Source organism: Pristiophorus japonicus, chromosome 11 (assembly GCF_044704955.1).
Source record: "Pristiophorus japonicus isolate sPriJap1 chromosome 11, sPriJap1.hap1, whole genome shotgun sequence".
Taxonomy (NCBI): Eukaryota; Metazoa; Chordata; class Chondrichthyes; family Pristiophoridae; genus Pristiophorus; species Pristiophorus japonicus.
The window spans coordinates 70,646,725-70,672,608 of NC_091987.1; the positions used below are offsets into that span (position 1 = coordinate 70,646,725).

At 44.8% G+C, this 25,884-nt stretch overlaps 1 protein-coding gene across 1 annotated transcript in view; it reads right to left on the bottom strand.

Annotated features, from left to right (window-relative positions):
* Window positions 1-317: 317 nt before the first annotated feature.
* The window catches only part of LOC139275754 (kelch-like protein 13), a 47,753-nt gene continuing 22,186 nt past the window's right edge, over window positions 318-25,884 (bottom strand). Inside the window, exons 6-7 of the mRNA XM_070892953.1 lie at window positions 2,023-2,136; window positions 318-1,409 (exon numbers count right to left, since the gene is read on the bottom strand). Coding sequence (XP_070749054.1) covers window positions 913-1,409; window positions 2,023-2,136 — 611 coding nt within the window. The 3' untranslated portion in view covers window positions 318-912. The remainder of the gene's footprint in view (window positions 1,410-2,022; window positions 2,137-25,884) is intronic.

A 25,884-nucleotide genomic window follows, 5' to 3' on the forward strand; every position in this document is an offset into this window, starting at 1 on the left:
TGTGACAGAGACTGTAATTCCCGTATTGGGCTGTTCAGTCACCTGAGAACTCACTTTTAGAGTGGAAGCAAGTCTTCCTCGATTTCGAATGACTGCCTATGATGACGATGATGGTCAGTTTCAGAGGGATAATGATGACGAGCGCTGACAGTTTCGCCATCATTACCACCGCAAAATCCGGCCCATTAACACTAACCAGACTTCCATTCGCTGACAGTCATTGTGTTGATGAGGCAGTGAATATTTTGTTCAAAACAAGTTGAGAAAAGAAAATATTCTGAAAAAGTGAAAGACATCAATAACTTATTGTTTAGCAATTTTATTTACTTACGCTTTAAAATGTGATGACTTTGTTTTAAAATCACAATCATCAAATATACTCTACTGCCACAAAATAAAGTCCTTGGGCTATGTCTTTAAAAATGCTGAAGGTACAATGGCCAGTACTCATAGGTGGCCTAATTGGGTTTTTTTTTCAGAAAACAAGTCAGTCTTAATAGTTAATAGGCATCCATCTGAAGGATGAGATGGCAAGTTGTAAATGACTGTATGAACAGATGTTTAAGAGGAGGTTCTATGTCAGCAAAGGAACAATAAGTATGTCTGTAATTTAAATTGCTAGTTAGTACAGATATGACATGCAGACTGAACAATGTTTAAAATTTTCATATCCCTATTAAGTGAATGATAGAGGCTATATTAAGGATTTTCATGAATTTGCAGTGTATGGTTATCTGTAAACCAATGTGATTATTAGCCCTAGAGGTCACGTAGCATCAATGCCTTTTCAGACGCAGGTGTTGTAGACTATTTGGTTTGAAAAAAGCTAAGTAGAACTGGTTGAAAGGAAACAATGAATAGATGGCACAATAAGGAGAAATTCACGGTAGTCATTGGTTAAAATTCAAGCCACTAAGTGTCATGTGGTGCCACAAGTGGAGATTCTCGGGATGGCGATTCCAGTTCGTCCTCTGGTGTATGAACTGTCAGGGTACATGCTCGAATACCACCAAGTGATTCGGGCACATCAAAGACTTTCTGCCACTCATTCTTTTCTGGGTCGTACTTCTGGACAATTTCTACCATACACCGATTGTTCCACGAGTAGCCCCCAATGACGTAAATGTTGTTGTTAAAAACTGCTACACCAACGTCACTCTGTCCACGTAGCATTGGAGCAATGTCAGTCCACTGATCTGTGATGGGGCAATAGTACTCGCAACACAGTACGTCATCATAGTCATTTGTCCCTCGGAAATGGTTCCCTCCAATAACATAAAGGCGATCTCCAATCGCGCACATACAATGTAGCCCACGGACGGTAGACATGTCTGTTTTATGGGACCAGCTGTTATTTTCTGGATCATAGCACTGCAGTTCTTTCTGAAATGTATCATGGGTAATTCCACCTGTCAATAAAAGCAGAGGTCATAAGCAGTTATAATTGGGAAGACTAAGAGTTACTATGATAGCATTGGGTATTATGTTTGCAGACTCATCAATTTTGTTGTTCTTCCTGAAAATCAGATTCTTCCAGTTGACTTACCCATGCTTTAGTCTTAGATCATTCGTTTGCTGGTTTACACAATAAATTACCATTGTCCTCATATAACAATAGGAATAGTTACCATAGGGTTTATCTTATTGCAATTTCAGATACATCTATCATGGACATAAGAACCATCCACAATACGTTACAAGTAGAGGTGTAAAAAATGGAAAACGGAAAGTACACAATTTATTAATTGAAAAAATCCAATACCCTTATGAGAATCGTACCAATAAAATCAATTGAAAGTTCCTTATTGTCCATCTAGTTTGCACAACAGCTAAAATGCAGATACAACTAGGATTAAAAGTGTTAAAATATTGCATCTATGTATGCATAAACGGTGATATACACTTAATCACTTTGATGTTATGACATTAGAGAACAATTATATCCACATATGTAAAATAATTTTACTTCCATTAAGTTGTTATGCTGCCATACATCACACCATCTGGTTAGTTTTTATCTACCTGATATGTACATGTATCCCCCATGAACAGTCCCTGCATGTCCATAGTGAGGCTCATTCATTCGCGTGGCATAAGTCCATTCATTGGTTGCTGGATTGTAGCGTTCAACTGTGGCTGTTAAAATACCAGAATAATAGAGGACATTAGTAATTTCCATTTGTAATTAGATAATTCTCCAGCTCATTTTCTTGAAGAAGTTAATTAACACACCAATAACTTCTTTAATCCATTCCTCATATCCATAACGCTGGGGAAAGAAATCTTCTGATCGCTAGTTTTTTGAGGGTTGGTTGCTTTGAACCTGTGCCTGCTAGTTTTGTGTTCACAGGCAAGTTAACAACAACAACAACAACTTGTATTTTTATATAACGCCTTTAACCTAGTAAAATGTCCCAAGGTGCTTCGCGGGAGAATTATGAGATAATAAAATTGACACTGAGCAGCATAAGTAGAAATTAGCGCAGGTGACCAAAAGCTTGTTCAAAGAGGTATGTTTTAAGGAGCATCTTAAGGGAGGAAAGAGAGGTAGAGAGGCAGAGAGATTTAGGCAGGGAGTTCCAGAGCTTGGGGCCTAGGCAACAGAAGGCACGGCCACCAATGGTTGAGTGATTATAATCAGAGATGCTCAAGAGGGCAGAATTAGAGGAGCATTGACATCTTAGGAGTTTGTGGGGCTGGAGGAGATTACAGAGATAGGGGATGGGGGGCGATGCCATGGAGGGATTTGAAAATAAGAATGAGAATTTTGAAATCGAGATGTTGCTTAACCGGAAGCCAATGTAGATAAGCAAGCACAGGGGTGATGGGTGAGCATGAACTTGTTGCGAGTTGGGACATGGGCAGCCGCATTTTGAATCACCTCTAGTTTACGAAGGGTAGAATGTAGGAGGCCAGCCAGGAGTGCGTTGGAATAGTCAAATCTAGAGATAACAAAGGCATGGATGAAGGCTTCAGCAGCGATGAGCTGAGGCAAAGGTGGACACAGACGAAATTACGGGGGTAAAAATAGGCGGTGTTAGTTATGCTGCAGGTATGTGGTCGAAAGCTCATTTCAGGGTCAAATATGACACCAAACTTGCGAACAGTTTGGTTGAGCCTCAGACAGAAGTTGGGGAGAGGGATGGAGTCAATGGCTAGGGAATGGAGTTTGTGGCGGGGACCGAAAACAATGGCTTTGGTCTTCACAATATTCAACTGGAGAAAATTTCTGCTCATCCAGAACTGGATGTCGGATAAGCAATCTGACAATTTAGAGACTGTGGCTGGGTCAAGAGAAGTGGGAGTGATGTAGGTTTTAAGGAGCATCTTGAAGGATGAAAAAGATGTAGATAGTCAGAGAGGTTTAGGTAGGGAATTCCAGAGTTTAGGGCCTAGGCAACAGAAGGCATGGCCACCAATGGTTGAGCGATTATAATCAAGGATGCTCAAGAGGGCAGAATTAGAGGAGTGCAGACATCTTAGGAGGTTGTGGGGCTGGAGGCGATTACCGAGATAGGCAGGGGCGAGGCCAAAGATGAGAATTTTGAAATTGAGGCTTTGCTTAACTGGGACCCAATGCAAGTCAGCGAGCACAGGGGTGATGGGTGAGCAGGACTTGGAGCGAGTTAGGACATGGGCAGCCGAGTTTTGGATCACCTCTAGATTACGTAGGGTAGAATGTGGGAGGCCAGCCAGGAGTGCATTGGAATAGACAAGTCTAGAGATAACAAAGGCATGGATGAGCGCTTCAGATGAGCTGAGGCAAGGGCGAAGACGGGCGATCTTAGTTATACTGCGGATATGTGGTCGAAAGCTCATTTCAGGGTCAAATATGACACCAACGTTGCAAACAATCTGGTTCAGCCTCAGACAGAAGTTGGGGAGAGGGATGGAGTCAGTGGCTAGGGAATGGAATTTGTGGTGGGGACTGAAAACAATGGCTTCGGTCTTCCCAATATTCAATTGGAGAAAATTTCAACTCATCCAGAACTGGATGTCGGACAAGCAGTCTGACAATTTAGAGACCATGGAGGGCTCGAGAGAAGTGGGAATGTGATAGAGCTGGATGTCATCAACATACATGTGGGAACTGACACTGTGTTTTCGTATGATGTTGCCAAGGGGCAACATGTAGATGAGAAATAGGAGGGGGCCAAGGATAGATCCTTGGGGGACACCAGAGGTAATGATGCGGGGGTCGGAAGAGAAGCCGTTGCAGGTGATTCTCTGGCTACGATGAGATAGATAAGAATGGAACCAGGCGAGTATAGTCCCACCCAGCTGGACGACGGTGGAGAGGTGTTGGAGAAGGATCAGACAAGTCAAGAAGGACAAGGAGGGATAATTTGCCATATGTCACAGTCACAACGTTAAATAACTTGCATATATCTGTGTCATTCATGCAGTTCTTTATTTTAAAAACATTGATCACTCCTCAAACTTATTTTGCCTAAATCAAATATGATGAGCACAGGAGCTTCCTTCTCGTAACATAGAAACATAGAAATCTACAGTGCAGAAGGAGGTCATTTTGGCCCATCGTGTCTGCGCCGGCTGACAAAGAGCCACACCGCCCTCGTTCAATAGCCCTGAAAGTTACATGTAAACCTATGAACTGTGAACAATGGCAGACAGGTAAAGAGCATCTGGCCCAAGCAGTCCGCCCCACACAACTGTGATACCCCATGTATCGCAACATTTTACACTCCACCCCAACCAGAGCCATGTGATCTCCTGGGAGAGGCAAAAAAACAGATAAAAACCTAGGCCAATTGGGGGAAAAATCTGGAAAAATTCCTCTTCGACCCATCCAAGCAATCAAAACTAGTCCAGGAGATCACTCTGGCCATACTCGATTCCCTGCAGTACTTACCATCATATCTGCGCCAACAAGAGGTTATCCAATCTAATCCCACTTACCAGCTCTAGGTCCGTAATCCTGCAGGTTACGGCACTTCAAGTACCTTTTAAATGTGGTGAATGTTTCTGCCTCTACCACCTTTCCAGGCAGTGAGTTCCATACCCACTCTGCGTGAAGAAGCTTCCCCTCAATTCCCCTCTGAACTTTCCACCAATTACCTTAAAACTATGCCCCCTCGTAATTGACCCCTCCACCAAGAGAAATAGGCCCTTAATATCCACTATATCCAGGGAAACCAGAGGAAGAACGGCACCTCCACGGAGTCGGCTTCGCCATCAAAATAAGCTGGTCGACCACCTCAAAGACTCCCCCTGCAGGGTTAACAAATGCCTCATGACTCTTCGACTCACTCTATCCCGGAATCAATGCGCCACAGTCATCAGTGCATACGCCCCAACACTTGATGCAACAGATGAGACCAAAGAGGCTTTTAACTCCAGCCTCGCAAAATCCCTGTCCCGCGTACCCGCGGACGACAAACTGATCCTCCTTAGTGACTTCAATGCCAGGGTCAGCAAGGACACAACCCTCTGGGGAGGCGTGATTGCAGAGAGTGGGTAGGGAAAGCCAAATCCAGCGATACCCTACTGCTGACAAAATGTCAAGAACATGAACTCCTCATCACCAATACCTTATTCCGCCAGAGGGACAAATACAAGGCATCGTGGCAACACCCTCGCTCCAAACACTGGCACCTGCTCGACTATGTCATCGTCTGAGCCAGGGATCGCAAGGATGTGCGCATTACCATGACAGGAGCTGACGACTGCTGGATGGACCACCGCCTAATCCGATCCATCATTGACATCAACATAACCCTAAAGTGGAGGGGGCAGCAGAAGCAATGCCGCAAAAATGTCAATGCCAGGACACTTAAGGACCCAGCTAAGAGAGCCCTAGACAGTCAGTACCTCACAGCTAACCTGGCATGCCTTGATGACCTTGAGATGCAGAATGCCCACAACACTTGGTCTGCCCTCCAGGCATCCATAACCAGTGCTTGCAAAGAGACGCTCGGTCACTCAACCAGGAAACACCAGGACTGGTTTGATGAGAATGATCAGGAGATCCAAGAGCTAATAGATCGCAAGCGCAGGGCATTTATGAGCTTTAAACAACAAACCAACTCAGGAGCAGCAAAGCTGCATTACAGACGGCTCAAGGCTGAGGTCCAACAAAAAACCCGCGTCCGAAAGAACAGGTGGTGGATGGAGAAAGCACAGGAGATACAGCAGCTGGCCGACAGCCATGATGTGTGAGGATTCTTCATCGCAGTCAAGGCCACATATGGTTCAAACACCCAAAGCCCCACCCCACTACGGGCCAAGAATGGGGAAACACTCATCAAGGACAGTGAGGCAGTCAGGGCTTGCTCGAAGGAGCACTTCAAAGATCTCCTCAATCGAGACTCTGCCTTTGACCCAAGTGTTCTCGACTCCATCTTGCAGCATGCCATCTTGCCACCACCTCGGCAAAACCTCAACACTGCACGATGTAGAAAAAGCCATAAGACAGCTTAAGAGCAACAAGGCTATGGGAGTGGATGAAATCCCCGCTGAGGCTCTGAAGTATAAGAACATAAGAAATAGGAACAGTAGTAGGCCATATGGCCCCTCGAGTCTGCTCCGCCATTCAATAAGATCATGGCTGATCTGATCATGGACTCAGCTCCATTTCCCCGCCCACTCCCCATAACCCCTTATCCCCTTATCGTTTAAGAAACTGTCTATTTCTGTCTTAAATTTATTCAATGTCCCAGTTTCTACAACTCTCTGAGGCAGCGAATTCCACAGATTTACAACCCTCTGAGAGAAGAAATGTCTCCTCATCTCTTTTAAAGGGGCAGCCCCTTATTCTAAGATTATGCCCTCTAGTTCTAGTCTCCCCCATCAGTGGAAAAATCCTCTCTGCATCCACCTTGTCAAGCCCCCTCATAATCTTATACATTTCGATAAGATCACCTCTCATTCTTCTGAATTCCAATGAGTAGAGGCCCAACTTACTCAACCTTTCCTCATAAGTCAACCCCCTCATCCCCGGAATCAACCTAGTGAACCTTCTCTGAACTGCCACCAAAGCAAGTATATCCTTTCATAAATATGGAAACCAAAACTGCACGCAGTATTCAAGGTGCGGCCTCACCAATAACTTATATAGCTGCAGCAAGAATTCCCTGTTTTTATACTCCATCCCCTTTGCAATAAAGGCCAAGATACCATTGGCCTTCCTGATCACCTGCTGTACCTGCATACCATCCTTTTGTGTTTCATGCACAAGTACCCCGAGGAAGGGGGTACTGTGGCACTTTGCAATCTTTCTCCATTTAAATAATAACTTACTCTTTGATTCTTTCTGCCAAAGTGCATGACCTCACACTTTCCAACATTATATTTCATCTGCCAAATTTTTGACCACTCATTTAGCCTGTCTATGTCCTTTTGCAGATTTTTTGTGCCCTCCTCACATATTGCTTTTCCTCCCATTTTTGTATCGTCAGCAAACTTGGCTACATTACACTCAGTCCCTTCTTCCAAGTCATTAATATAGATTATAAATAGTTGGGGTCCCAGCACTGATCCCTGCGGCACCCCACTAGTTACTGGTTGCCAACCAGAGAATGAGCCATTTATCCCGACTCTCTGTTCTCTGTTCGTTAGCCAATCCTCTATCCATGCTAATATATTACCCCCAACCCCGTGAACTTTTATCTTGTGCAGTAACCTTTTATGGGGCACCTTGTCAAATGCCTTTTGGAAGTCCAAATACACCACATTCACTGGTTCCCCTTTATTCACTCTGTTCGTTACATCCTCAAAGAATTCCAGCGAAGTATGGCGGAGAGGCACTGTTGGCGCGAATACACGACCTCATCTCTCTTATCTGGAGGGACAAGAGCATGCCGGGAGATCTCAGAGATGTAGTGATTGTGACCATCTTTAAAAGATAGGACAAGTCTGACTGCAGCAACTACAGAGGAATCTCCCTGCTATCAGCCACTGGGAAAGTTGTCGCTAGAGTCCTCCTCAACCGTCTTCTCCCTGTGGTCGAGGAGCTCCTCCCAGAGTCGCAGTGCGAATCTTGTCCCCTACGGGGCACAACGGACATGGTTTTTGCAGTGCGACAGCTGCAGGAAAAATGCAAGGAACAGTGCCAGCCCTTATACATGGCCTTCTTCGACCTTACAAAGGCCTTTGACACCGTCAACCGCGAGGGTCTATGGAGCATCCTCCTCCGCTTCAGATGCCCCAAAAGTTCGTCACCATCCTCCACCTGCTCCACGATGACATGCAGGTTGTGATCCTTACCAACGGGTCCATTACAGACCCAATCCATGTCCGGACCAGTGCCAAACAGGGCTGCGTCATCGCCCCAACCCTCTTCTCAATCTTCCTTGCTGTCATGCTCCACCTCACAGTCAACAAGCTCCCCACTGGAGTGGAACTAAACTACAAAACCAGTGGGAACCTGTTCAACCTTCGCCGTCTCCAGGCCAGGTCCAAGGCCACCAAAACCTCTGTCATCGAGCTACAGTACGCGGATGACGCCTGCGTCTGCGCACATTCTGAGGCTGAACTCCAGGACATAGTTGACGTTTTTACTGAGGCGTACAAAAGCGTAGGCCTTACGCTAAACATCCGTAAGACAAAGGTCCTCCACCAGCCTGTCCTCACCGCACAGCAGCGCTCTCCAATCATCAAGATCCACGGCGCGGCCCTGGACAATGTGGACCATTTCCCATACCTCGGGAGCCTCTTATCAACAAGAGCAGGCATTGACGATGAGATTCAACACCGCCTCCAGTGCACCTGTGCAGCCTTTGGCCGCCTGAGGAAAAAAGTGTTTGAAGACCAGACCCTCAAAACTGCCACCAAGCTCATGGTCTACAGGGCTGTAGTAATACCCGCCCTCCTGTATGGCTCAGAGACATGGACCATGTACAGCAGACACCTCAAGTCACTGAAGAGACACCACCAATGATGTCTCAGCAAGATCTTACAAATCCCCTGGGAGGACAGACGCACCAACATCAGCATCCTCAGCCAGGCCAACATCCCCAGCATTGAAGCACTGACCACACTTGATCAGCTCCGCTGGGCAGGCCACATAGTTCGCATGCCTGACACAAGACTCCCAAGGCAAGCGCTCTACTCGTAACTCCTTCACAGTAAACGAGCCAAAAGTGGGCAGCGGAAACGTTACAAGGGCACCCTCAAAGCCTCCCTGATAAAGTGCAACATCCCCACTGACACCTGGGAGTCCCTGGCCAGAGACTGCCCTAAGTAGAGGAAGTGCATCCGGAAGGGCACTGAGCACCTCGAGTCTCAGCGCCTAGAGCATGCAAAAATCAAGTGCAGGCAGCGGAAAGAGCGTGCGGCAAACCAGTGCTACCCACCCATCCCGCAACGACTATCTGCCCCACCTGTGACAGAGTCTGTGGTTTTCGTATTGGAATGTTCAGCCACCTAAGAACTCACGTTAAGAGTGGAAGCAAGTCCTCCTCAATTCCGAGGGACTGCCTATGATGATGATGATATCTAGGCTCCTCAAAATGCTATACACTTCAATGAGGTCTCCCCTCGGCCTTCTCTGTTCCAAGTAGAACAAACCCAGCCTATGCAATCTGTCCCCTTAGCTAAAATTCTCCATTATGGGCAGCAACCTCGTAAATTTCCTCTGCACCCTCTCCAGCGCATTCACTTCTTTCCCATACTACAGCGACCAGAACTGCATGCAGTATTCCAGCTGTGGCCTAACCAGAGTATTATACAATTTAAGTATAACCTCTGTGCTCTTGTGCTCTATGCCTTGGCCAATGAAGGCAAGCTTTCTGTATGCCTTCTTAACCACCTTATCCACTTGACCTGCTACTTTCAGCGATCTGTGGACAAGCACTCCAACGTCCCTTTGTTCATCTACACTTCTAAGTGGCCTACCATTTGCTGTGTATACCCTTTCCTTATTAGCCCTCTCCAAGTACATTACCTCACACTTCTCCAAATTAAATTCCATTTGCCACTGCTCTGCCCATCTGACCAATAGATTGATATCCTCCTGCAGTCCATGACTTTCTTCTTCATTATCAACCACTCAACCAATTTTAGTGTCATCTGCAAACTTCTTAATCATACCCCCTATATTTAAATCTAGATCATTGATGTACACCACAAAAAGCAAGGGACCCTGTACCCTGTGGAACTCCACTGGATACAGCCTTCCAGTCACAAAACCATCCATCAACCATTACCCTTTGCTTCCTACCTCTAACACAATTTTTGATCAAACTTGCCACTTTGCCCTGGATCCCATGGGCTATTACTTTTGTGACCAGTCTACCATGTGGGATCTTATCAAAAGCTTTTCTAAAGTCCATATAGACTACATCGTATGCACTACCCTCATCAACCCTCCTGGTTACCTCCTTGAAAAATTCAATCAGGTTAGTCAAACACGATCTTCCTTTAACAAATCCATGCTGACTGTCCCTAATTAATCTTGCCTTTCTAAATGTAGATTTATCCCGTGTTCAGGATTTTTTCTAATAATTTTCCCACCACTGAGTTTAGGCTGACAGGCCTGTAACTACATGGTCTATCCCTTTCTCCCTTCTTAAACAAGGGTACCACATTAGCCGAAAGGTCTAAATCTAGAATTATCTCAGTAAATCTTCTCAGTCCTCTGCAATTCACAAATATCCTTTTGAAAATGGGTATTCAAAATTGTGGACAGTGTTCCAAATGTGGCCTCATCAGTGAGTTCTGCAAGAGTAGAATAATGTTTCATAACAAAATGGAGCTGATAATATCTTTCGGGCACAGCAGGGGGAACTGTTGCTCTTTACATGCTGCATGTGTGTGTAGCACTGTGAACTGCATTTGGGCTGTAATGTGAGGTCAGCTCATTTACATAACATTGTGCCACTCCCAGTGCACAATGCATGATGCCCTGAAAGCATACTGGGGTGAAGGAGTGGGTTATCTTGCTACTGAGGGGGGAAATGGCTGCAGCAAGGCTGAATGTGTGATTGTTGTTTCAAATGTTCCATAAACCTGGGAGCAGGAAGGTTGGCAAAGTAAGCCTGCCCACATTTCGGTTAGTTTTAAAATGTTGCCATACACGGCATTTTAGCAGCACTACGCTGTATGCTAGGAATGATCCAGGAGCACAAAATGTCAAGCAGCAGTCACTTTGTCAGCCACAGTACGAGCCATCCCTGTACTCAAAGTGGCTTCTAGGTCTGCTTGAAGGACATTGCCCAGTTCTGTCATGGCCTCCCCAGTAAATTGTGTTCTCTGCATACCGACATGTGCAGGTCTGAATGGCTTTGCCTATGTACATGGGTGGTGGTGTATGGATGACAACTTCTTGATTGCCTAATATATAAGGGCACCTGCCTTGCATGCCTCCATCTCCAGCAGCTGCAGATAAAGAGCAAATCCTCATGAGATACCTGAAGGCGCTGGATAGACAGAATAAATTAATTCTCTTCGCAAGCACCCACAGACAGATGGTGTGCAGCTTTAAAAAGGTGCTTGTAGCTTCAACAGTGAAAGGAAGAAGAAGCAGATTAATTGTTGGATCAAAATACAGCTGCTTGTTTAAACTGTAAAGCAGATGCCCGTTTAAAAAAGAGCACCCGGCTTGGCTGACTTCAGGGTCTTTCATCCATCACCCATTTCATATAAGCAATAAATTTGGGGGGCGGGGGGGGGTCCTTAATAAGCTTCGTGCACACCTGATGTGCAGGCCCATCAATACAGTGTAAAATTGGGTGTGGTGTTAAACAACACCCCGTTTCTGCCAGGTGGGTTAGGTTAAAAGTAACCCCTCAAAGTCAGTGGAAAGCCCAGTTGAGGCAAAGCTAGGCTCTGCTATTCTAGTCTATCCACCTGAACCAATTGTCCTTCTCTGGATACTGCCACACTTCTCCCAGGACCGGCGAATATTGCATTTAGGTAGGGGGAGGAGGTGAATAGGAAAAGGAAAGAGCATCGGGAAAAAAAAAGCATTGAAGTACATGAATGATCTTCACGTAAGCACAGACGAAACATTCAGATGATAAACACATGAATTCATGGAAGTACTTCATAGAAAATGGGGAGCTAGTAGTGATTTAACTGAGGGGTACAAGTGACATCATAAACTGTGAGCATGAAGCTCAAGCGGCTTATAGCATATGCCTGAACGCTATCATAATCACTTCAGGTACGGGTTATTTTTATAACCGAATCAAAGTTTTGTGAGTTGGGGATAGTTTATTCAGGGCTGGTTTCATTTCCATGGCAGCAATGGGTCTTTTTGTGTACAGTGAACTCCAGTGAATCCAATGTTCCTAATGGAGGAGAGTGTTAACACTGCACGAATTATTGGCCCGAAAATTGCGGTCGGAGGCTTCCTGTGGGCGGACGCCTCCAACCAAAATTCTTTTTACGAAAATACCTGGTGGTTCTGGAGGAACGTAGAATTGCGCTCCGAGGCCTAAAAACACAGTCCAGCGTACAGGCCCACGTCTTCCAGGAGTGTATGCGTATCCTGGGATCACGTGAGCCTGGACCACCAATCACAATGTAGTATTCTTACTCATAGTAATGGGATCAATGAGACCCTTAAAATCAAATAAAACACAAACATAAATAAAAACAAAACACCACTTTTTTTAAAGTAATAGCGATTACATTAATTTAAATGTTTTAGAGAAAGTACTGTAGAATCTCTGGAGGAATATAGAAAGTTCAGAGGTGAAATTAAAAAGGATATTAGGAATGCTAAGAGAGAGCATGAAAAATTCTCTCAAGTAAATTCAAGGAAAACCTAATGATGTTCTATAAATATATTAAGAGCAAGAGGATAACTAAAGAAAGGGTAGGGCCTATTAAAGACCATGAGGGTAATCTGTGTGTGGAGGCGGAAGATGTGGGTATGGTTCTTAATGAATATTTTGCGTCTGTTTTCACAAAGGAAAGGGGCAATGCAGATACTGCTATCAAGGAGGAGTGTGAAATTCTGGATGAAATAAACATAGTGGGAGAGCAGGTATTAAGGGGTTTAGCAGCTTTGAAAGTAGATAAGTCCCCAGGCCCGGATGAAATGCATCCCAGGCTGTTGAGTGAAGTAAAAGAGGAAATAGCAGAGGCCTTGACCATCATTTTTCAGTCCTCTTTGGATTTGGGCATGGTACCAGAGGACTGGGGGACTGCTAATGTGATGCCCTTGTTTAAGAAGGGAGAAAGGGATAGGCTGAGTAATTACAGGCCTATCAGCCTAACCTCAGTGGTGGGAAAATTATTGGGAAAAATCCTGATGGACAGGATAAACCTACATTTAGAAAGGCAAGGATTAATCAGGGACAGTCAGCACGGAATTGTTAAGGGAAGATCGTGTTTGACTAACCTGATTGCATTTTTTGAGGAGGTAACCAGGGGGGTCGATGAGGGTAGCGTATACGATGTAGTGTATATGGACTTTAGCAAGGCTTTTGATAAGGTCCCACATGGTAGATTGGTCATGAAGGTAAAAGCCCATGGGATCCAGGGCAAAGTAGCAAGTTGGATCCAAAATTGGCTCAGCGGTAGGAAGCAAAGAGTAATGGTTGATGGATGTTTTTGTGACTGGAAGGTCGTTTCCAGTGGAGTTCCGCAGGGCTCAGTACTGGGTCCCTTGCTTTTTGCGGGATACATCAATGATCTAGATTTGAATATAGTGGGTATGATTAAGAAGTTTGCAGATGACACTAAAATTGGCTGTGGTTAATAATGAACAGGATGGACATGGACTGCAGAAGGATATCAATCTATTGGTCAGGCGGGCAGAACAGTGGCAAATGGAACTTAATTCGGAGAAGAGTGAGATAATGTACTTGGGGAGGACTAATAAGGAAAGGGTATACACATTAAATGGGTAGGCCACTTAGAAGCGTAGATGAACAAAGGGACCTTGAAGTGCTTATCAAGATCCCTGAAAATAGCAGGCCTTGTGGATAAGGTGGTTAGAAACATAGAAACATAGAAAATAAATGCACGAGTAGGCCATTTGGCCCTTCGAGCCTGCACCACCATTCGATAAGATCATGGCTGATCATTCCCTCAGTACCCCTTTCCTGCTTTCTCTCAATACCCCTTGATCCCTTTAGCCGTAAGGGCCATATCTAACTCCCTCTTGAATATATCCAATGAACTGGCCCCAACAACTCTCTGCGGTAGGGAATTCCACAGGTTAACAACTCTCTGAGTGAAAAAGTTTTGCCACATCTCAGTCCTAAATGACGTACCCCTTATCCTAAGACTGTGTCCCCGGGTTCTGGACTTCCCCAACATCGGGAACATTCTTCCCGCATCTATCCTGTCCAGTCCCGTCAGAATCTTGTATGTTTCGATGAGATCCCCTCTCATCCTTTTAAACTCCAGTATATAAAGGCTCAATTGATCCTGTCTCTCCTCATATGTCAGTCCAGCCATCCCGGGAATCAGTCTGGTGAACCTTCGCTGCACTCCCTCAATAGCAAGAATGTCTTTCCTCAGATTAGGAAACCAAAACTGAACACAATATTCCAGATGAGGCCTCACCAAGGCCCTGTACAACTTCAGTAAGACCTCCATGCTCCTATACTCAAATCCCCTAGCTATGAAGGCCAACATAACATTTGCCTTCTTCACCGCCTGCTGTACCTGCATGCCAACTTTCAATGACTGATGAACCGTGATACCCAGGTCTCGTTGCACCTTCCCTTTTCCTAATCTGCCACCATTCAGATAATATTCTGCTTTCATGTTTTCGCCCCAAAAGTGGATAACCTCACATTTATCCATGTTATATTGCATCTGCCATGCATTTGCCCACTCATCTAATCTGTCCAAGTCACCCTGCAGCCTCTTAGCGTCCTCCTCACAGCTCACACCACCACCCAGTTTAGTGTCATCTGCAAACTTGGAGATATCACACTCAATTCCTTCATCTAAATCATTAATGTATATTGTAAAGAGCTGGGGTCCCAGCACTGAGCCCTGCGACACCCCGCTAGTCATTGCCTGCCATTCTGAAAAGGATCTGTTTATCCCGACTCTCTGCTTCCTGTCTGCCAACCAGTTCTCTATCCACGTCAGTACATTACCCCCAATACATGTGCTCTGATTTTGCACACCAATCTCTTGTGTGGGACCTTGTCAAAAACCTTTTGAAAGTCCAAATACACCACATTCACTGGTTCTCCCTTGTCCACTCTACTAGATACATTCTCAAAAAATTCCATAAGATTTGTCAAGCATGATTTCCCTTTCATAAATCCATGCTGACTTGGACTGATCCTGTCACTGCTTTCCAAATGCGCTGCTATTTCTTTAATAATTGATTCCAACATTTTCTCCACTACTGATGTCAGGCTAACCGGTATATAATTACCCGGTTTCTCTCTCCCTCCTTTTTAAACAAGTGGTGTTACATTAGCTACCCTCCAGTCCATAGGAACTGATCCAGAGTCGATAGATTGTTGGAAAATGATAACCAATGCATCCACTATTTCTATGACCACTTCCTTAAGTACTCTGGGACGCAGACCATCAGACCCCGGGGATTTATTGGCCTTCAATCCCATCAATTTCCCTAACACAATTTCCCGCTTTATAAGGATATTCTTCAGTTCCTCCTTCTCACTAGATCCTCAGTCCCCTAGTACTTCCCGAAGGTTATTTGTGTCTTCCTTCGTGAATACAGAACCAAAGTATTTGTTCAACTGGTCTGCCAGTTATTTGTTCCCTATTATAAATTCACCTGAATCTGACTGCAAGGGACCTATCTTTGTCTTCATTAATCTTTTTCTCTTCACATATCTATAGAAGCTTTTGCAGTCAGTTGTTATGTTCCCAGCAAGCTTCCTCTCATACTCTATTTTCCGCCTCCTAATTAAACCCTTTGTCCTCCTCTGCTGAATTCTAAATTTCTCCCAGTCCTCAGGGTTGCTGCTTTTTCTGGCCACTTTATATGCCTCTTCCGTGGATTTAACACTCTCCTTAATTTCCCTTGTTAGCCATGGTTGAGCCACCTTCCCCGTTTTATTTTTACTCCAGACAGGGATGTACAATTGTTGAAGTTCATCCATGTGATCTTTAAATGTTTGCCATTGTCTATCCACCGTCAACCCTTTAAGTATTATTTGCCAGTCTATTCTAGCTAATTCACGCCTCATACCATCGAAGTTACTTTTCTTTAAGTTCAGGACTCTCGTCTCTGAATTAACTGTGTCACTCTCCATCTTAATAAAGAATTCTACCATATTATGGTCACTCTTCCCCAAGGGGCGTCGCTCACTGGTTAAGAAGATGTACGGAATGCTTGCCTTTATTGGCTGAGGCATAGAATACAAGAGTAGGGAGGTTATGCTTAAATTGCATAATACACTGGTTAGGCCACAGCTGGAATACTGCATGCAGTTCTGGTCACTGTATTATAGGAAGGACATGATTGCACTGGAGAGGGTGCAGAGGAGATTTACAAGGATGCTGCCTGGAATGGAGAACCTTAGCTATGGGGACAGATTGGATAGGCTGTGTTTGTTCTCCTTGGAACAGAGGCGGATGAGGGGAGACTTCATTGAAGTGTATAAAACTTTGAAGGGCCTGGATAAAGTGGATAGCAAGGGCCTATTTCCCTTGGCGGAGGGGTCAATTTCGAGGGGGCATAGGTTTAAGGTGGTTGGTGGAAGGTTTAGAGGGGATATGAGGGGATGCTTCTTCACGCAGAGGGTTGTGGGGCTCTGGAACTCACTGCCTGGAAAGGTGGTAGAAGCAGAATCCCTCACCACATTTAAAAGGTGCTTGGATAGGCACTTGAAGTGCTGTGACCTGCAGGGTTATGGACCGAGAGCTCCTAAGTGGGATTAGACTGGATAACCTCTTGTTAGCTGGTGTAGATACAATGGTATGTACTTTAGGGAATCTAAAACAGTAGTGTGATCTCCTGGACTAGTTTCGATCACCTGGATGGGTTGGAGACGAATTTTCCTAGATTTTTTTCCCTATTGGCCTGGGTTCTTGTCTGTTTTTTTGCCTCTCCCAGGAGATCACATGGCTCTGGTTGGGGTGGAGTGTAGAATGTTGCGGTGCAGGGGGTGTCACATTTGTGTGGCAAGTTGGGGCAGACTGGTTGGGCCGGATGCTCGTTTCCTGTCTGCCATTGTTAACCTTCAGGGCTGCTGACCGAGGGCCGTGCGGCTCTTTGTCAGCTAGCGTCGGCACGATGGGCTGAAATGACCTCCTACTGTGCTGTAAATTTCTATGTTTCTAAAATTGTATTTTTTTGAAACAAAAGAAAAATGTTTTAATTGTGTTAAAAATAAACTTACCTTCATAGACAGGGTTTTTAATATAAAAATAAATAATAACATTTAATTTTCCTACGTTTTAAAACTCTTACGCTGGTAAAGTTAGGCTTTATGCTTGCTTTTGCCAAGCGTAAGAGTTTGAAGGACATTCGCTGGGCAAGAGTTAGGCAAATAGCCCAAATCTCTGCCTGCGAATGTCCTGCTCCTGGGGATGCGTGCGATATGTCAAAAGACATTTTAACAGATTGCAAAAGCCGGTTCTCGGCACATGCGCATTGCGCACTGAGAACCAGCATTTGCGAGGCCTCTTCGGGTACGTGTGCACATCGTACGCAACCGAAAAGGCCGCACTTTTCGGGCCATTAACTTTGTTGGGATATTTTATTGCCGAACAGAGACTTGCTGATTTCATGTTGAAAATAAATACAAACAGATACGTGGCAGATATCATCAATACAAGAGATTAGCAAATAACTCTCACTGAAACACCATTACCAACACTCGAGATTTCAGCCACCAGAGACAAAACAACTAATGAGTTGAAACTCTACTGCAGAATAGAGTCAAATGTGCAAGGATCAGGATAGTGCGTGGTTAAAGCAATCAGTGGCTGAAATCAAAATAGTTGGTTCCGGCTTCTTTCATGGTACAGTCCCCACCGCTTACAGCAGGCGCATTCTTCTGAACAGGATTTTCCCAATATAGACGGCTGCCCAGTATGTTAATGTAAGTGGTGGGGCTGAATTGAGCAGACTGAGCTGCTTAAAATTCCAAGTAGAAATGCTCAGGCAAGCTAGGATCTGTATCATAGAATCATAGAAATGTACAGCACAGAAAGAGGCCATTTGGCCCATTGTGTCTTTGTCTGCTGACCTGGAGCAATCCAGCCTAATCCCACTTTCAAGCTCTTGGTCTATAGTCTTAAAGGTTATGGCACTTCAAGTGCATAACCAAGTACTTTTTACATGCTATGAAGGTTTCTGCCTCTACCACCCTTTCAGGCAGTGAGTTCCAGACCCGCACCGCTCTCTGGGTGAAAATATTTCTCCTCAAATCCCCTCTAAACCTCCTACCAATTACTTTAAATCTATGCCCCTTGGTTATTGGCACCTCTGCTAAGGGAAATAGGTCCTTCCTATCCACTCTATCTAGGCCCATCATAATTTTATACACCTCAATTAGGTCTCCCCTCAGTCTCTTCTGTTCCAAAGAAAACAACCCCAGCCTATCCAATCTTTCCTCATAGCTAAAATTCTCCAGTCCTGACAACATCCTTGTAAATCTGCTCTGTACCCTCTCTAGTGCAATCACATCTTTCCTACAATGTGGTGACCAGAACTGCACGCAGTACTCCAGTTGTGGCCCAACTAATGTTTTATAAAGTTCAAGCATAACCTCCCAACCCCTATATTCTATGCTTTGGCTAATAAAGGCAAGTATTCCATATGCCTTCTTAACCACCTTATCTACTGTTGGAGTGGATTTTTGGACATATACTGGACTAGTATACGGAACCAAACATTTGTTTTATTTTCCCCTTTAAATGAATTTTGTAAGGGACAATACTGATGCATTATGCTTTAAACAGTTAAACTTCAAGGTATAATGGCCTTGAGTTAATGGAGATAGGAAGGTGAGATAATGAACACTGGAGAGTTAAGTGTTGGGTATGTTTGTTTATACCGGTGTCAAAGGCCTGTACTTGTTTATACTGCCCTGTCACAATGCAGGATGGGTTATATCAAAAGCTTAGCCTTTGATAGTCAAAGCTTTGTAGTGCTAAAGCATGTGTTGTAAAGTGATGTAATTTGTAGGATAAAAGAACTTCACTGCAGATACCAATTTGAGTCGTGGTTCAGAGACAGGGGTCTCTAACACTTCTCCCAAAGCTTTGTCTCCGATTTAATAAACCTCTCTTTATATATTATACAGTCTCGGAAATATTTTTCCACAACAAAATGGCGTCACGAACAGGATACTGTCTGATCAGACGTGATCATTTAAGACAGTATCTGGAATCTGGTGTTAGAGACTGAAAAGAGAGGTGTACGGGCACGACGGGATAGTGTATAAGATACGAGTAAGTAGATAGCGGGAGGAGGTTGTCTAACCAGTTTGATTTTTCCCTTTGGTAAATAAGGTCGGTGCGGAAGGGAACTGATCGATCCAACCAAGAGCCGAAAAACTCCGGTGGTGAGGAAACACGCTAGCTTTGTTGCGAAGACAAAGAGTCCCCACAAAGTAGTCATGGCCGTGAATATTACAGGAACAAAGGGAAACGTCCGAGACTGACGAAGATGGAAGGTAAGGAAGGGAATGTAAAACGCGGGCCGCCCGGGTCGTTAATTAATTCCTATATGACCGATCGACAGGTCTTAATCAAGAAAATGCAAAAGGATGGTTGGGATGTATCCAGCGAAGTTGTATAGTTAAACAAAAGAAAGATAAAACTAAAAAAGCCGGAGTATTATTAGTGCATCAGTAAGCTGGACTAATTGAACAGGTTAAGGAGGTTAAAGAGAAAATGGAAGAAAAAAGTAAATAATTAAACCAGGCACAAAGGAAAAATATAGAGTGGGAAAAGAAATGCCTGGCGCTGGAACAACAGATCCAGGATCGATCTCAATGGGGGGGATCGCTGCCCCCTTACGAGAATTATCAATGCGAAGCAACCGCCCCGGGTCAGGAAGATTTAGAAACCCTCCCGGTGGCGCCGGTAACAAGAGGGGGGATGACCGCAAATCCCACTGCGACCTATAAGCCCTTTACCCCCGGCGAAAGACAGCAGATAATGGCATCCCTGGGTAAATTACAGCCCCGATGTGCGAATATTAAATTTTGGGCAGAGCTGGATACAGTTTGGGTGGGCCACCAACTACACCTCAGAGATATCCACCAACTAGTCCGAGCGGCTTGCGCGGCAGATCGGTGGAGAGTAGTGGCCGGAGGAGCCGCGGTAGCAGCCAATGTCGACTTTTCAGGGGGACGTTGGACACACGCGGTACCTTTAACCACCGAAGTAGATGGTCAACAGGCGGCCTTTGTCCCTTTTAAAACTGAGATCCAACGAGTTTTAGGTAACGCCCCTACTAATTGGGGTAAAATTACTACAACCAAACAGCAAAAAGGGGAAGGAGCCTCAGAGTATGGGGAACGATTGTTCCAGATATATCAAGAATGCTCTGGACAGGGAAACCCGGGCCGCGGTGACCGAGCATTTATCCAGGCATACAAGGACGGACTATCCACTGCACACCAGACCATTATAAAAATGGGAGTAATTGTAACCCAGGATTATGATGAACTGGTCGAGTGGGTTAGTGGCGTCCAGGGAGGGGGCGATGAAAAATCTCAGACAAAGATAAAGCAGGAAAAGGTCTCTGCCACGGGAACAGGAGGAGGGCAGAAAAGGGGGACTTGCCATAATTGTGGAAAACCGGGCCATTTTGCCAGGGAATGCAAAGGGAAAGGCAGTGAAAAGCAATGTACGTATTGTGGTAAGAAAGGGCACCTGGAAGCGACATGCTATGGTAAAAATGGCTATCCTAATAAGGCAAGGACCCTGTCAGAACAGGAATACCAGAAGTGGCAGGCGTACAAAGCCACCCGGTGATGTCCGGCGGCCCCTGTACAAAGTAAAAAGGAGACCTATAGCCTATTACTCTACCACCGAAAGGCCGGTGGTGACTGGGTTATCCAGATGTATAGCCGCGCTAGATTGCGCAGCTTGGGCGGTAAAAATAAGCGAGCCTGTGGTGATGACTGGAAACATCATTCTCCACACTAAACACACATTGGTAGAAATGTTAAACACAGGAAAACCGAGAACCGTATCTAATATGAGACGGGCAAAGTGGGAAGCAGTCCTCTTACCACCTAACAAAGCGGTAACCATAATTAGGGATGTAGGAAACAACCCCGTAGAAGGTATGATAGGTGAGGGGGAACCCCACTTTTGCAAAGAGGTATGTGAGGATATGGAAGAGGATAGAATAAAAGACGCCCCCCTTCAAACCGCAGAACAAACCTTGTTTGTGGACTGCTCACGAAAATACGTAGAGGGACTACCTCGTACCGGATGGGCCGTAGTTAACCAGGATCTAGAGACAGTTGAATCAGGGCGAATTAATGGGGGGGTCGTCAGCTCAAGTGGCAGAACTGGTAGCCCTCACCCGGGCACTGGAATTATCGGAAAATATGATTGTTAATATCTATACGGACAGTAGATATGCATACGGAGTAGTACACGATTATATGACAGCATGGGGGAGAAGGGGTTTTATTACAACTAGCGGACATCCCATAAAGCATCAGCTGAGAATAAAAGCTCTTTTAGCACCAGTAATAAACCACAACAGGTAGCGGTTATTAACATTAAAGCCCACAGGAGGGAGCCGGACCGAACCAGTCCAGATTGGCTGAGTCACCAGGGAATAAAGCTGCAGACGTAGCTGCACAGAAGGCCTTAGAACAGGAAGAGTGTGAGGAAGCCTCAGTCAGTGCCGCTGGGGTCCGAGACCAACAGATAAGTATTGAGAAACTACACCAGGACACTTCTGAGGAGGAAATAGGTATGTGGACAAAGCAGGGTGCAACGCAAGGGAAGGATAACGTTTGGAGACGAAACGACACGACAAGGTAATGGCGCCTGAATGTATACAGAATACCTTATTGGAGTTGCATCATGGCCTGTCTCATTCAGGACGAGAGGCTATGACCGGGAGTCTTGGGAGAGATTGGTGGTGGAAGGGGATGGGGAGAGATATTGCTAAATATTGCCATCGATGCGTTACGTGCGCACAATATAATCCAGGCAGGCCCATTAAAATTAAAATGGGACACCAGCCCCGTCCACGGGGGCCATGGGAACACGTACAAATTGATTTCACAGGTCCTTTGCCCCCATCCCATGGAAAAAGATATTGCCTAGTGATTATAGATCAATTTACCCGGTGGGTGGAAGCTTTCCCCACACGTGATTGCACTGCCTCAACAGTGGCAAGGATATTGACCGAGCAGGTGATTCCCCGATGGGGAGTGCCTCTTCAAATAGATTCTGACCAAGGCACCCACTTCATCGGAAAAATTGTAAAAACAAAATGCCAGCTGATGGGCATAAAACAAAAATTCCACATCCCCTACCACCCGCAGAGTTCTGGAATGGTAGAGCGCATGAACCGTACCCTTAAGAACGCCCTGGCAAAGGCCATGCAAACGTCAGGAAAAATGTGGACAGAAGTATTACCCATTATATTGATGAAGTTAAGAGCCACGACAAAAACGGACAACCGGATTAACTCCTTATGAACTAATGACAGGAAGGGCGATGCAATTACCAGAGAACATCATAACAGGGGGGGCCGATGTAGGCCCATTAAAAGACAAAATAAAACGGTATGTTTTGGAACTAAGTACTCAATTAAAAGGGATGCGTAAATTAGTTAGGGACAATCAGGAAGAAAGAGATGCGGAAGCAGAGCTTACAAAGCTCCCTGAAGTCCCGTTGGCAGGAAGTCGCATTATGGTAAGGGTCCTCCCGGGAAAACTGGGGTTTGCCCCAAAATGGATAGGACCGTATGAGGTTATAATCAGCGGGGACACTTGTGCCTGCATCGATGTGAAAGGGAGCGGACAATGGAAGCATTGGACCCAGCTTAAGGTTTTTGAACCAGCCGTTTAGCACACGTATTAGTTGTTGTTGTTTGTCTATTTACAGATTGACAGCGAGAGATTCTTCAAGCAAGCCATTTGGCCATTTTGCCTTTGACTATTTGTTAAATATAGAGTAATAAGATGATGAAATTATATATTGCGATCAGTGCGATTATCATAGTTTGTGTTAGGTCCGGCCTGCTAGCTAGACCAAAACGAGAGTTACATGTAAATACCTTTTTGTACATGTCTAATGTTTATGCGCAAAATGAGAACTTTTCTAGTTGCTGGGTATGTTCGCACATCCCCATACATAGCAAAGGAGGCATTCCTTTGAGGTCAATCTCCCTTAACATCTCGGAAGTAGCAGAGTGGGTAATGCGACAAAACGGTACAGGGGAAGTAAATGATACTTGGAACCAGAGTGGGGATAAAGAAACATGGAGATCGGGGGGTTACCTTTTGGATGCATTTGACGGATGGTACCAGCCGGAATACAATAGGTCGGTATGACCCCCGTTCCTGGTTTTGACCAACACCTCAGAAGTTGGAAGGCCCACCGCTGACATTTGTTTCACTAGAGACCTGACCGGTGAGGAAACAGGTTTTGTAGCAGGATATAGCAATTGTACGCAATACTTTAACCTCACCAGGTGGAACATAATAGCCAGCGAAACAACAAACCAGGGGTTCTTTGAAATAGAGGGTTTGAAGAGTCAAGTAGCCAGGACTGGGACCCTAAGATTAGGTGGCGACGGGGGCTGAGAGAGAGATTGGGATCGAATCTAACAGCATACAATGGCACTTATTTTGTGTGCGGGCATAAGGCCTACCCCTGGTTGCCTCAGAACTGGAGGGGGTCCTGTTATTTGGGATATGTGGTCCCTTTTGACAGACACCAGGTCGACTAAGACGAGATCTTACCCCGGTAGAGAGACTATTTGGGGTCATGATGCTCGCATTCGGGATCGGACGCACCATGGATGAATTACGTAACCTAGAGAGAGTACTGGAACAGATAGTTAACGACACTGCTGAAGCAATAGAGGGCATAACGGCTGAAATGGTAGCCATACGCACAATGGTACTCCAGAACCGAATGGCCCTAGATTATATACTAGCACATGTGCCTTAATTGGAGCTGAATGTTGCACTTACATTCCCGATAATTCAAAAAACATAACCAACCTCGTTGATCACATAAGAAGGGAAGTAAAGACATTATCCACAACAGCAGGAGGATCTGGCTGGTTTGACTGGCTGTTAGGGGGATCCTGGGGGTCCTATCTTATGCATGGAGTAATTATTCTGGTTGTAATAATAATTACTTGCTGTCTGATTATCGGGTGTTTTAATATCTGCTGTAAAGTTATGATGGCTCGACTGATGCCAGTAGCCAATGTAATCGCCGAAGAAGAAGCACACCTGATGGAAATACCTGAAGACACCAAGGATGAAGAAACAGACGACAATGACACCGACCACTATATTTGAAGGGTAGCCGAGAGCTACAGGCAAGGTGGACATACGGAACATCAGGGAAGTAACATACCCCAAAGGACGAATATATGCTACTATCATTGTGGTCATATGGATTTCGTAAACATCCTCCAGGACCAAAAGGGGGAATATTGTTGGAGCGAATTTTTGGACATATACTGGACTAGTATACGGGACCAAACATTTGTTTTATTTTCCGCTTTAAATGAATTTTGTAAGGGACAATACTGATGCATTATGCTTTAAACAGTTAAACTTCAAGGTATAATGGCCTTGAGTTAATGGAGATAGGAAGGTGAGATAATGAACACTGGAGAGTTAAGTGTTGGGTATGTTTGTTTATACTGGTGTCAAAGGCCTGTACTTGTTTATACTGCCCTGTCACAATGCAGGATGGGTTATATCAAAAGCTTAGCCTTTGATAGTCAAAGCTTTGTAGTGCTAAAGCATGTGTTGTAAAGTGACGTAATTTGTAGGATAAAAGAACTTCACTGCAGATACCAATTTGAGTCGTGGTTCAGAGACAGGGGTCTCTAACACTTCTCCCAAAGCTTTGTCTCCGATTTAATAAACCTCTCTTTATATATTATACAGTCTCGGAAATATTTTTCCACAACACTACCTTCAGGGATCTGTGGACATGCATGCCAAGGTCCCCTTGTTCATCTACACTTCTCAGTGTCCTACCATTTAATGTGTATTCCCTTGCCTTGTTAGCCCTCCCCAAATGCATTACCTCACACTTCTCCAGATTGAATTCCATTTGCCACTGTTCTGTGCACCTGACCAGTCCATTGATATCTTCTGCAGTCTTCATTATCAACCACACGTCCAATTCTTCTATCATCTTAATCATAACCCCTACATTCAAGTCTAAATCATTGATATATACCTCAAAAAGCAAGGGACCTTGCTAAGCTCTGCGGAACCCCACTGAAAACAGCCTTCCAGTCACAAAACACCCATCGACCATTACCCTTTGCTTCCTGCCTCTGAGCCAATTTTGGATCCAACTTGCCACGTTGCCTTGGATCCCATGGGCTTTTACTTTTGTGACCAGTCTGCAATGTGGAACCTTATCAAAAGCCTTGCTAAAATCCATATACACTACATCAAATGCACTACCCTCATCGACCCTCCTTGTTACCTCCTCAAAAAATTCAATCATGCTAGTCAGGCATGAACGTCCCTTAACACATACATGCTGACTATCCTTGTTTAATCCGTGTCTTCCTAAATGAAGATTTATCCTGTCCCTCAGAATTTTTTATAATAATGTTTCCACCACCGAGGTTAAGCTGACTGGCCTGTAATTACTCGGTACATCCTTTTCTCCCTTTTTAAACAACGGGAATATAAGCACATATTCTTTTTCCACTGAGAATGTATCTTACCCCAAAATGCTTGCACTCCATTTGTACAGATTTCACATTGCTTTCAAGAAAGGCCAAGGCCTATTGGGAATACCTGTAAGACAATCAGGACTTTCCTAAATCCCATT